A 13216-nucleotide genomic window follows, 5' to 3' on the forward strand; every position below is an offset into this window, starting at 1 on the left:
TGTCATCAGGATCAAGGCCATGTGACATCACTTCTGTGAGGATTCGATGTCAAAAATGTTATGTCACTTTCTAGGATACAATTGGTTCAAAGGGTGGGTATGTGATATACAGCTGTCATTTTGGTGAACGGACATTCATGTATCAGAGACTGCCAGAAATACATTTATATCTGTGGGTTGCAGGAATTCCTTTCTCCGAAGGATATATTAAAATGTATTTTTGTGCAAAGTGTATGAATAAGTCATACAGCAGAGATATGTATTATGTCAGTAGACTAAAGGCATTACATGTAAATTGGCAACATATCTGCAAAATAGATGGCAAGGCAGTCGTTGGAAGAAATTTATGATGGAACCCCTTCTTTTTAAACCGATCTGATGTTTAAATTACCACAAAATGTTGCCAACGTGGAAGTTTCCTAAAATGCCCACAGCTAATAGACCTGCTTATACTTCATGGCTTGTGCAGTTTTCCGCCTGCTGTGAAGAGCAAAGAGAATCTTGGTTGCTGCTCTTTCAAGAAGCGATGGCTCGCGCCAGTGTGCGCTTTGACGCAGACGTCTGTTATGGCATAGCAGCTCCATCGGGAATGCCTGAAGGCTTTCTCTCATTCAAATGCTTATGCATAGACTTGATATTTTCCTTCTCAGCATTCGTATGAGAAAAACAGGAGATGTGCAATGTAAGGTGTGAAAAGAAACATGTGAATTCTCCAGCATATTTGTTCAAAACTGTTATTTCTTTCTAAATATTCTACCTACATCCATAACTTATGAGCTGTTGAAACACTATCAACATCTATTAAAGCATTATTATGCTATGAATACAAATGAATGTAATGATAAATGAAACATTCATTTTAAGATATATACGTAGGTAGTAATTAATGGACTAATAATTGCATACTATGAGTGCGTTCAAAAGCAGGAAAAAGACCAATTACAAACCACATTCTATTGATTTTCCTTAAAACATTAATAATGTCACAAACTAGAGCTTGAGTCAGTTGTGTTCCATATTCTTAGACTTTTATTTTGCTGTTTACAGGAAAATGATCCACCAAAGGAGGAAGGGGAGAACCAGTCCCGAAAGCCCAAGCAGCGGCCAAGACCTGAACCACTGTTTATACCTCCAAAGCCTGGCACTTTTGTCGTCCCTGCTGTCTACTCCAACATCACTCCATACCAGAGCCACCTGCGTTCCCCCGTGCGATTGGCGGATCATCCACTCGATCGGAACTTTATGCTGCCTCCTTACACCCCGCCTCCCATTCTTAGCCCAGTACGGGAGGGCTCAGGACTATACTTCAATGCAATCCTTACTGCCAGTGGCCACTGCGGGCCACCGCCTTTCACCCCAAAAAGCACCCCAAGAACCCTCCTGAGGGCTGGTAAGCTTCCTTTCTTTTCTTTCAGGTATGGAAGGAAGAGTGGGTTGAGTATTGTTGTGGTTTTGAATAAACGTGTAATATATTTCAGAGGTACAGCTGGCATATCTGGTACATGCTATTCCTCTGCCATTGCAAGACTTCTTTTGGTTTAGTTGAGCTGTTTGAGGACTTTTATGTGGATACTGCAGTTTCTATGCCTTTCTTGTATTCGCATGGGCCTAGTGCATGTTCCCTTCATGGGTCCTTTGACTTGAATCTGGTGGCCTTGAACAAGTCCACAAGCAGTCGGTCTTTCTCCAAAGTCTGCTCTTTACAGACCACACATTACCTGATTGCTAGATCAGAGGAGCTGACCATATTTTGGCTTACAGACCACAAATGGCTTCTGCATCCCAAGGTAATCTAATGTAGAGGTAGTATCTTTAATCACAATGTTCAAGGAATTACAGAATCCTGTAGTGTAGGATATCTGAAAGCAAAGAAGTACTATCTTAGGCAATTTCAAAGAACTGAAGTATGAATTTGGTAGCAAGGAACAATAGTCTTTGAAAGAGTTTCAACCACAGATTCACTTCATTCTTTTTAGAGCAGTCTGATACAGTTCATAAAGTTTGAAACAAACGAAAAGTAAGAGCTACATGTCTTTAGTAGGATGGACAGCAAAGCCACTTACTTTCCTTTGGATTGTGCCTCGTGTCATTGCTGGTGAGGAGAAACCCTTCCTGGTGTCGTTCACATCCACTCCGTCATAGCAGTATCATCTATGTTTTTCCAGACCATTATCGCTATATTTAAGATCAGTGGACCTCTCATAAGTGCAACTTTTGTATTTGAAATACTACTCTGCCAGCAAGATAAAAGGGAATCAACGAATGGGAGCATGATGCCTTTTTTTGAATAATTAATAAAAACTGTGTCAATAATGTGAGCTAAAATAATTAAAACCGTATCAATCACCCTGGTTCTCAGTACATACCATAATAAGTATTTGTAAAACACCTGCTCACCCTTGGGTCACTTGGCACTGAAATAACAGATATCTATTGCTACCCAACACAAGGATACTCGTTTATATCAACCATGGCAGGTTGAAAGTGTGAATGAACCCACCAGGAGTCAAACCTGTGACCTAGAGGTGAGACATAATCTTGAATTGGATGCATTAGTCAACTGAGTTACCAGACCAGAAGCTGATATTAGTCATGGATGTGAGATGCAGATGTACTTAATATTAGTTAAAATACATTATATATATATATATATATTTATTTGTTTTGTATGTCTTTAATTGGGCAAGTAAGATTTAACCACAATAAATCATACTTAAATGTTAAGCTTTCTTAAGAATTTGGTAACCACCTTATAAGTTGTAAATCTTCAGTATTGGAGATCTCATTCAAAGCATCAATGCATAATTTGTAGTCTTCTAAAGAACAGTAGCAGTTTCTCAACTGATTGAAAGAATTGCAGCAGCAGAATATGTGTGGAAGTAATTATTTTCTGTAATCCAAATAATTGCTGTACTGCAAGGGGTAATGCAAAATTTTATCTGAGCAACATTTTTTGGTCGAACTCGCCCAAATCAAATAAGCGAAGTCCTATCCTGAGAGATCCAATTTACTTCTTTATGGACAGAAGCCTGGAGGTGTCCCCTGAGGCAATTTTCTGCTAACATATTTGTATGCATGGAATCCATAAACTTACGCATGTCATCCTGATATAAATTCTTTTTAACTAATGTGTTAAGTTCCTGCTTGAAAGCATCCCAGACGAGGCTATTCGGCAAAAGCAAATTGGGTATACCTCTATTTTCAAGGAACGTTTCATCAGACCAACCTATAGACCAGACTGTGTCTGAGATGTGGCACAAGGGAGATACAATAATTGCCAACAAATCTGACATTGGGTTATGTCTAGCTGTTTATCCAAACAATATGGAAAATCTTCCAAACTAGGTGTTATAGTGGAAAGTATTTTGCTTTAATGCTATGATTTCATCAGCTCTATAAACACAATAAGCGTAGGATCCTTGTGTTTAAGAAGAGCTAAATGCTGGGTGCATGATTCTCTATTATGGAAACTTGGGCCCTAGCAAAGTGACTGTTGCCCATCTACCAACTATTACGCTTGTTATGTGTTTCGCCAAAAACTAGGATAGTAGATTGTGCAGCATTAACAACCAGATTGTTTTCCAAACAGCAATTGTCAAAGGTACTCAGTGTGGTGCAAACTAATAGCTGTGAAGTCTTATAAGACTGTCATTTGCATATTACTTTTATTTCTTTTTGTTGCTATCACGGACCCTCATACTGTGCGTCTCTGAGTAGCATTTGGGACTACCTCAAAGTGTTTAAATTTGCAGCTGCACTTCTGGAGGTGTGTGCAGAGTGGTAATGTGAAGGGGCCGAGACCTCTCAATGGTGCACACCTACTGGCCAACTTTCATATCCAATGTGTGCCCCTGCACCCTCCCCCAACCAAGCCAAAAAACACACCAGAAGGAGGCACGTTGTGTGCAAAGTGTGTGCTGATATCTGGCTGGAGAACCGAGGGTGGGTTCTGTTGCCTGTTCAAAAAGCACATGCTAGCTCGAGTTACTTTCGATGAAATCTTTCATTGTCGGTTCGTTATAAAATGACCAGAAGACTGAAAATAGCGACTTATTGCTTGGTCATAAAACCCTCCCAAAAATGTTCAAGGTAGGTGTAAACAGCAGTTTGACTAAGGTTTTCCCCACCTGTCCCTCTGTTCTTAAAGGTAAATCAGACTAATCCATCAAGGTTAATGCTGCCTCCTATACTGGCGGTGAGTATCACTAGCCGACCCCCTTCAATTCCTAAATACCAACAAGCAAAAGTCTGTGCCAAGAACTATACAGGTTTGTTTTTAAAAGAGATGATAAAATCTCATTATCCCTCTTTTTATGAATCCATCCTCCCACATTCCATCACAAGATATGCTTAGACAAGAAACCTAGAGTTTACAGATTAGCCCAATTTCTGGCTATGAAGTATTTTATAAACATGGTACAAAACTTGCATACAATCTGGTGGCGTGGCGTTAGTCTTCCCTACAAAAACACAGCATCACTGAGTTGAGTATCACCTCATAATCCGCAATAGCCATGAAAATTGAAGGGTCAAGGAAAGATTTTAGAGGGCAACCATTGGTGATAGTCACCATATACCAGCATCAAATCATAGTGTTGAGAAACATGTAATAAATTGCTTGGAAGAGTAGCCAAATTATTTCATCAACTACAACGATGAGTCATTTCATTGTGTCTAGTGATTTTAAAGTGAACCTCACTCAGAGTAGCATGGGTGCTGATTGCGAAACCGAGCGTGGTGTCTTTTGGGATACTAAGAATGAATCTTCCTTTGCATAAAAACAAAAAGCTTTAACTTAGTGACGCTCTCCTATTTGCCCTGTTTAGGCCTACGTGCCTTCAATAATGCATTCTTTGATTACAGTTTTTATTACTGAAATTGTTTCCTGTGGTTCTTGACTTTGGTTCCTGACTTTGGCTCATCCCAGAGGCTAGAAATTGACCATATCCCGCAAGGATTCGGGGTATTTTAGGGATCCTCCTGAAGCAATACTCTGGAAGCAGTTAATTAGGGCACCTGATAGGATTGGAAGTGGGAAACATAATAAATACAACTGTTACCAGAAACCAACCTCACTCGTTAAAAGTTCTATTGAAGATCTTGGCTGGAATTGGTCCCGGGCTCCTGGCAGATTCCTTTATAACTAGTCACTCAATAGAGAGGTTTCTGTACACCATTAAAGGGAGAACTACTCCCAGACATAACACAATCTAAATTGCATAAACTGGCACCACAATGTAAAAATCCTTTGTAAGTGGCCCTGCGCCATCTAAGAAAAAATATTCACCCATGAAAAAAGGAGGACTAGTGTCTAGAGACACAGGTGAGGAATGTAGAACATTGGAACGAATATGCAAATCTAGGGACACCAAGAATCTTTGAATATCTATTAATAAGTTACACAGAATCGCCACTAAAATGCTGTGCAATAGTGTGCCCTCATAGAAGGGGTCACAGTTTGTGGCAACCCTTTACTATGCAGCTGCTTTGGATTCTGGGCAAGACTCGGAGGACAGGGAGACTGTTCCTGGCGGACTGGACAGCGGGCTTCAGTTCTATCAATATAATCATAAAAAATGTAGGACTGATATTGCCTCGGACCATTATAGCCTTTCATCTCAGATGTTGAGTTTTGGTCGACTTTAGTGTCAAAATTGCACAATGCTAGTTAATGCACAACAGTGGTCCCTGATTCCTGGAAAGGCTCGTTGGTATGTGCCGTACATAAGCAAGGAGACCTATGGTGAACTCGGACAAGACGGAGGTCCTCATCCTGGGCTCCTCACCCTCCGCCTGGGACGACTCCTGGTGGCCTCCCGCCCTGGGCACCGCACCCAAACCGACAGACCATGCACGCAACCTGGGCTTCATCCTGGACTCCTCCCTCTCCATGACCAGGCAAGTCAACAACGTCTCCTCGGCGTGCTTCAACATCCTACGCATGCTACGGAAGATCTTCTGGTGGATCCCCACCGAGACCAGGAAGACCGTCACCCAGGCCCTCGTCACTAGCCGACTGGACTACGGCAACGCCCTCTACGCCGGTACCACCGCCAAGCTCCAGAAGAGACTCCAGCGGATCCAGAACGCCTCAGCCAGACTCATCCTCGACATCCCACGAACCAGCCACATCTCCGGACATCTGAGAGACCTTCACTGGCTCCCCGTCAACAAAAGAATCACCTTCCGCCTCCTCACCCACGCACACAAAGCCCTACACGACCAAGGCCCGAGCTACCTCAACAGCCGAATCAACTTCTACGCTCCCAAACGCCACCTCCGATCAGCCAACCACGCCCTCGCCGCCGTCCCCCGCATCCGAAGAGCGACTACAGGAGGAAGGTCCTTCTCCTACCTGGCCGCCAAGACCTGGAACTCCCTCCCGACCGACCTGCGCCTGACCCAAGACCACCTCTCCTTCAGGAAGAAGCTGAAGACCTGGCTGTTCGAGCAGTAGCGGCACCACCCCCCCCACCCCCCCCCCCCCCCACCCCCCCCCACCCCCAGCGCCTCGAGACCCTACGGGTATGTAGTGCGCTCTATAAATGTCATTGATTGATTGATTGATTTTCAATTTAGACTGTGCCCTCCATGTATCTATTTCTACCAGTGTCTAAATTTACCTAGGTTGGTTCTATCTACCCTGAGTTTTGTGCTTGAAAATCTATTCTCAGTGGGTTGAAGCAGAAGTTTGTAGCTGGTTGCAAGGGTGGGGGAAGTTACCTGGAATATTTCTGTATTCCTGACGGTTTCATTATGCAAGGCCAGCTATCCTTCTTTCTCAGCTCCACTGCAGCTGTAAACGTTATCGGCGTGAGAGTCCGCTGAACAGGAGAGGTTTGAAACGCATGTGGGTTGTAATGTACCAGGAGGGCAAGTAGTGTCTCTTTTAAGGAGCCAGGAGGGTAAGTTGGGTGCCATCCAGTATTGCCTGTATTTAAGATTTTAAAACATAGTTCACTTTCTTAGGGCCAAATAGGACATAGTTGGTACCAGAAAATTACGTTTCCCCTACTAATACCGTAAATCCTGGAGGTGAGAAACCCTTGATGGGTTGATAGGAAGTAATTTATCACATCTGAGAGCAAATCCTTCTAAGTAAGCTGATGCTACAGGTACTATCGTCTTGTTGCTATCCGGCATCTTTGGATGCACTATTTCAACAGATTTACAGTGAATCTTACTGTGTGTTTTAAATGCTATACCCAATTGAATCCTAAAAAATTAGTAATCTGAAGGAACATGTGGACTAAGCATAACAAAATTACTTTGTCGAGTATCTCAACCCTCGACACCTTCCTGTGGACTAGACACTCATTTGATCAATTTATCTGTTCTACCCTCCACCTCTTCGTATTAAGCGGACATCTCTAGATGAATTTCTGTAGCTATTTTTTCCACCACCAGAATATTTGCTTCTTGTTTTATGAAGTTTTAAACCCCCTTCATGAAACAAAAGTTAACTAAAGGTCTTCCTAATCTACATTGGTGGACTTCATTGCAGTCGAACTGCTGAATGTTTTAGCCTTGGAATGTCCAATGTAGAGCACATCCGTGCCAGGCTTCATGCGATACGCATAGCACAAATATGCATACATTGGTTCTAAATGGAAATAATGTGCATTGTGGTGATCCTAAAATCTGACATGAATCCAACTCTCCTGAACCTATGCTGAACACCCCTGCTTGAGCTCAGGGTATGTGAATTGTGCTGTCAGAGGTGCTGTGTCTCGTGGTTTATCCCTAATGACCTTCTGATTTGCCCGAAGAGTGGAACACTCCAACCTGATCTCCAAGCCAAGAAGGTGCCGGTCGTGGCTCATTATCTGTATATAAAATTGTCTATTGGATATAAACAGTTAACATTTAATAAGCTCTTGAAAAGTGACTTCATAATTCCAGCCTTTTCTCCAAGGATTCCATGTTTCTACTAAACGTTTGCAGAGGTCTTTAGTGATCTATCCACTTTCCTCTTTTCCAGTCGGGTGCCTGTTAGGAGCCCCTTCAAACAATTAACATTTTACAAGTATGTTAAACAAGTTTCCATTTTACAATTGTGAAAAACGATTGCCTAGTGGGAGCAGCATAACACTTCAGACTGGGAAAAAAGCAAGAGTATATATACAATTCCCACACACCAAAAATTAAAATGAGAACGTTCTGCACCATCAAGGCTCGGCGTCTGTTTCTTGATGTACTGCGAGGCTAAAAGCGCACCCATGGTAATTGTTAAGCCAACTTGTTGCATGTATTATTAAACTAGCAGTTGCCATAGTGATAGTCGGTCTAAAACCAGTGAAATATTTCCTGAACAGCTTTTATTCCAACAAGCAATTGGGAAAATGTGAAGTAAAATGTGTGTGGATATGTATGGAAGGGTGTGTGTGTGTGTGTGTGTGCACACACAAACATGGCATACACACATAGCACACACTTATTTTACCTTCCAAACTATCAGAAATGTCTGTTCCCCAGGACTCGCAGGAACCATGTCAGTGACATAGGCTGGTATCAGACTGTACATTGAGTGTCCGGGGCTAGTTTATGGGACATTGCCGCGAGTCCATTAGGGCATATGGGGAGCCCTTAACAAAGCCATGCGTGTGTCCTTTATACTTTTGATTTGTAGTGATTCCTTTGACTTTCATGTGCCCATGCATTGCTCTTATTAGTCCTTTTCTTCCACATTTTACTTTGTTGCAGTCAGCTCCGATGTCACTCCTCCAGTCCTCACTGCCATGGGAGACGCCACCCCCGTCAGCATTGAACCGTAAGTAGTGAACCCGGCATATCCATGTGCCAACTAAGACCCCCTTTTCAGACGATTTTTACATATCCTACATCATTCTCTTGCCCTGTCCCCCTCGATTCCTAATGTGTGGAAATTGCCCTGCATTAAAGTATGATCAAAGACTTGTGTAAAACAAATTCTTAGGTTCCCAACCGAGGCATCTAGCTATGCCGTGTGCCTCGTGTCATTAGTCACGCTTTTCGAGTGATCGAGATGGACCCTATTGAATACAGAGGTCCATCCTTGCAGCAGTATTGCCTTCTGAAGTGCTCTTTTATTAGTTGTACTCAGTGTAGGTGGTATGTTTTAAGCCGCAGAGTGTCTTAACTGTGCTCCCAGTTCATGCTAATTGGGCATGTGTTTAATAAGTTTAAAGTCCTGTACAAAAACAGCGATAAGGCATGTTTCCTTTGTGGAATAAAACAGTTTAGGCCAGAAGTGTGAAGACAGAGTATTGTTTGGTCCATCTTGGCTAAACTCCCTCATGCCCATTTGAACAAACATCAAACCGTCCCACTAAGCAGTTTTCCAACCACAAACCCTTGGACCCATTCCAATCCGGATTCTGACCTTGATGCAGCACAGACTCATCCACTCTCCTTGTGCTGCACGACATACTGTGGATTCTAGAGCAATGGGATTGTCGCCGCCTAGTGCATTAAATACAAGACCTTTCTAGCCACTCTCTCCCTTGGGTTGGAACTGGGAAGGAGTCCTGCCTGAAATGGTCTCCTCCTTTGTCGAATTCAGATTACTGTTTGTAACGTTGAACTCCTTAAATACTCCATCCTTGATGCTCCCCACGGCTTCGGTTACATCCGGTTCTGATAGGTCTAGCTTGGCCCTCAAGGCCTGCGGTGAAGTAGCGCAAACTACGCAAGCGTAGTGCTTTGCCCAGGCTTAGTCAGTATATTGACATGCAGTCAGATTTGACTGAAACTCGGCACTGAATGTATAGGTGTGTTCGCCTTCAAAATCCCTATATCTGTCCACAGTATTGTAATTAGATTATGCACCACTGTACTGCAGAATAGTTTTGGAATAATTAGACCAGTTATGGCTGTGGCATTTGCGAAGACGAATGTTAGAAAAGGACGCCAAATTAATACCCCGAACATTGTACATGTAAATATGTCCTAATAGGGAACTTATTTCAGAGCTGTTCTGATGAGAATTGGAATGTCAACCCTAAAGCTGTTCAGCTGAATGCAGTCTTGGCTGGAGCAGCCCACTGATGGCCTTGAGCCACCTGCTGTTATTGATAAACCCCCCTGCTGCTTGTCAGCAGAATAATGATCCCTTATGCAATAGTTCACAGTGTAAAGAGGTATGGAACGAAGCTCTTGTTCCCATGACGTTTGTGAGAATACATCTTTAACAAGGATTTGGAGGGCACAAAACAATATTTGTTTATCACATTGTATAGATGGAGGCTAGATGTGTGTGTTTGTAAACAAATGTCTACACCAATAATGTGCAAAGATATCATTCTTACAGTTTCTTAGATGCCGTATGCAATTAACCTACATGGGTACAACCTATACATTACTAGGTTATATATATTATTGATCGTCGGTCTTTTGTGAGAGCAACAAACATCCCTACCACTAAAATGTGGTGAGCCTCGGGGTTTAATCCAATTTATGTACATGGGACCTTTAGCGAAGATGGTGCTAGAGGGTAGCATCACTGTTAACCAATATGAAAATGATACCCCGCTCTGCCTGAGTGTCATTTAAGTCTGACATCAAAGCTCTGAAAATGCTTCAGTGTAAGCTGATAACTGGACACTTTTTCTTCTATTTCTGGAGCTCATCCCTGCTCAAACGGGATCCTCACCTACCACACTTAAGGCTGAACACCACCAGTAGTTAAACGGTTGAATTAGCTCAACTAGGTATCTCGCGTGCTTCAAACCCATCTCCCATATCTGGCTTCACTATTAACCACAGTCTTACTGTGCTTCCACACATCTCCACACTACCAATGGTGCATCCTTCTCAGGAAACGAAAACCTAGGGGTAGTGTAAGCTCTTGTACTCTCGTACACTGACTACCCAATGCTTCACTGGTACCTAAGCAGCAGATATTGATTCAACATTTAATCACTGTCCTTTCTGCTGCCCTTCGCTTGTATGTACTGCCCTACTTAATTCAGTTAGTTGCCGTTGTATTCCTATGTTTGTTACATTGTATAATTTCTTTTAATAATGTGTTCTTGATATTGACTGTGTAGCGCTCTGCTACTTTTTGTGCCTAGACCAGAGCTAACAAATCCTAAATCTTCGTCTGAGGGGAAATGCCACTGCAAACAAAATGATTGGTCCAGCAGAATGAGAAGCATTTCAGTTGCCGACAGGCTCGGGACCAATATTCATAGCGCATTTCACTTGCTAGTGTTGCGCCATTAGTATTCTATTCACAGTACTGTCTCTTAAGTGCACATGTATAGTACAATCCCTAGAGGTGAAACACTGTACCCTCCTCTTGATCTTCATAGCTAGCGAAGGAGCCTTTTCAAAATGCTTCTGCATGACTTATTACTGCATTTTCATGTCATGTGTCACTCCATGCCTTTTGTGGCTTAGGCCAGCTAGATGACTCCATGATCCCAGATGCTGCCAGTTCATATCAGTGCGCAGTCCTCCCCTCATCCTTCCAGGTCCTGTATAGTCCTAGTATTTTATATTCCATTCCCAGTTGGAGCTTTCCAGTACTCTTTCTGTTGGGTTATCCCCTTAATTTTGTCATGTGCTAGTAAACCTCGCTGGAAGTTTTGGCGGATTTACCTGCAGATTTTAATGTTGTGGGAGGACACAAAAATTGATTGTTTTTGTTTCAACCATGTAACTTTTTAAAGTAAATGTGCATCATACCCAGTAGTCGAAGACCAATAGCAGCCTGAAAGTATTATTGATCTGTCGTGCTTGTAACCTCGCAAGTGAAGATGTTCTTTCTTGTGGTGGCTCTTCTAATGTAAAGTGGGGATGATGCTTGTGCCTGCTTTAACAAACATCCTCTTTCTTCCATGTGAAGTTCCCTTTCATTCCCACATGTATGTTCCACCCTCTATCCCTAAAAGTAATGTTGTCCCTTTTGTCCCTGACTATTTTTGCCTTTCAAATTAAGAGCTAATGCGGAGCACACATTCTCCATACCTAATGGATTTTCTTTTGTTCCATTCTCCCTAAGATTTGTTGCTTTATTTCTGCTCATGAGTTATCTTATTCAGTTTTGCTTATATATTTCACATTTCAACTCAACATTACGTTTTGAGTATCAGTTTTCCTTTCTCGAGTGTGTTTTCGGTAACTCCTCTCTTTGTAGGAGGAAATGAGTTGTGATAACAGAATGTGGTTGCAGCACACATTTTCTTCACTGGTTAGGACTTCAGGCACCTCATGTGATGTACCAGAAGCTCACGGTTGTGTATATGCTGCTGAAGAGATAGCTTAGGAACACTGTGTGAAAGCAGACGATAGACGTGGACAGCAGTAGGGCTGTCCCAGTGGACTCAGTCCAGCCTCAACTGATCCTAAGCTGGGGGTCTAAGGCTTGGCTCAGGTCTTAGTGGCGCTGCGTGCTGCTGCCCCGGTGTGTCTCTTGCAAGTCGTGTGAGTCTAGCTGCGCAAAATATGAAATCTGTCTAGAGACTGAGATGGCTGCCTATCAAAGGCATTTTTGCATATGTAGGAGCCGTGTTGCAAACATGCCTCTGTCCTATCTTGGCGGACCTGAATGTGCGACCAGCAGAACTTGGGCAGTAATGATGACTTCTAATCTACCCTTGTTTCTTAACATTACCTGATTCATTGGAGGCCACCTGTGCCCCCATACTAAAATAAGAGGCACATTTACTTCTTTTGAGTACTCTAAGATATATTTTAATATTGAAGTATGTATGTATATCACATAAGTACATTTCCTCAAAAAGTATTTTTGCAAGGTTGCAGTGGAAGCTGTACGCAAACCTGTGATACAACTTTTGGGAATTCAGACCCTGATCTAGCAATACTGCCAGAATGAGTTGGCTGTTGGCATTACCTCCTAGTTTGATAATGGTTCTTGTTTCTGCAGACGGATAAATGTGGGTTGCCGATTTCAGGCAGAAATCCCAGAGCTCTGTGACCGATGTAAAGCAGATGAAGACGATCCTATGGCAGATCTGGTATGGCAGCCTTGGGGAGACATGGAGAGCAACCAGTCCACTCAGGAGAAAGGTGAGGCTAGAGGAACTTGGTGAGCAATGTATTTTGAGAACAAGGCTTGAGAGAGTACTAAGCAAGTGATAATGAAATGTCAAAACTGTAACTACATGGTAGGTGCCAGCCAACAGGATGGTTAGCAACGCTATGGGACAGAGGATCCATCCACGTTCTGTATGGTGGTGTTCTAGCCCACGACACTCAGCTTACTACTTCGGTT

General features: G+C 42.7%; 1 protein-coding gene across 2 annotated transcripts in view; it reads left to right on the forward strand.

Moving 5' to 3' along the window:
• Positions 1-13216, forward strand: part of MIDEAS (mitotic deacetylase associated SANT domain protein) — a 567044-nt gene that overhangs the window by 470170 nt on the left and 83658 nt on the right. For both annotated transcript variants that reach the window (XM_085627052.1, XM_085627051.1), the window contains 3 exons: positions 1048-1390; positions 8704-8770; positions 12869-13011. In XM_085627052.1, coding sequence (XP_085483178.1) covers positions 1048-1390; positions 8704-8770; positions 12869-13011 — 553 coding nt within the window. The remainder of the gene's footprint in view (positions 1-1047; positions 1391-8703; positions 8771-12868; positions 13012-13216) is intronic.

Source organism: Triturus cristatus, chromosome 9 (genome assembly GCF_964204655.1).
Source record: "Triturus cristatus chromosome 9, aTriCri1.1, whole genome shotgun sequence".
In the NCBI taxonomy this organism is placed as follows: Eukaryota; Metazoa; Chordata; class Amphibia; order Caudata; family Salamandridae; genus Triturus; species Triturus cristatus.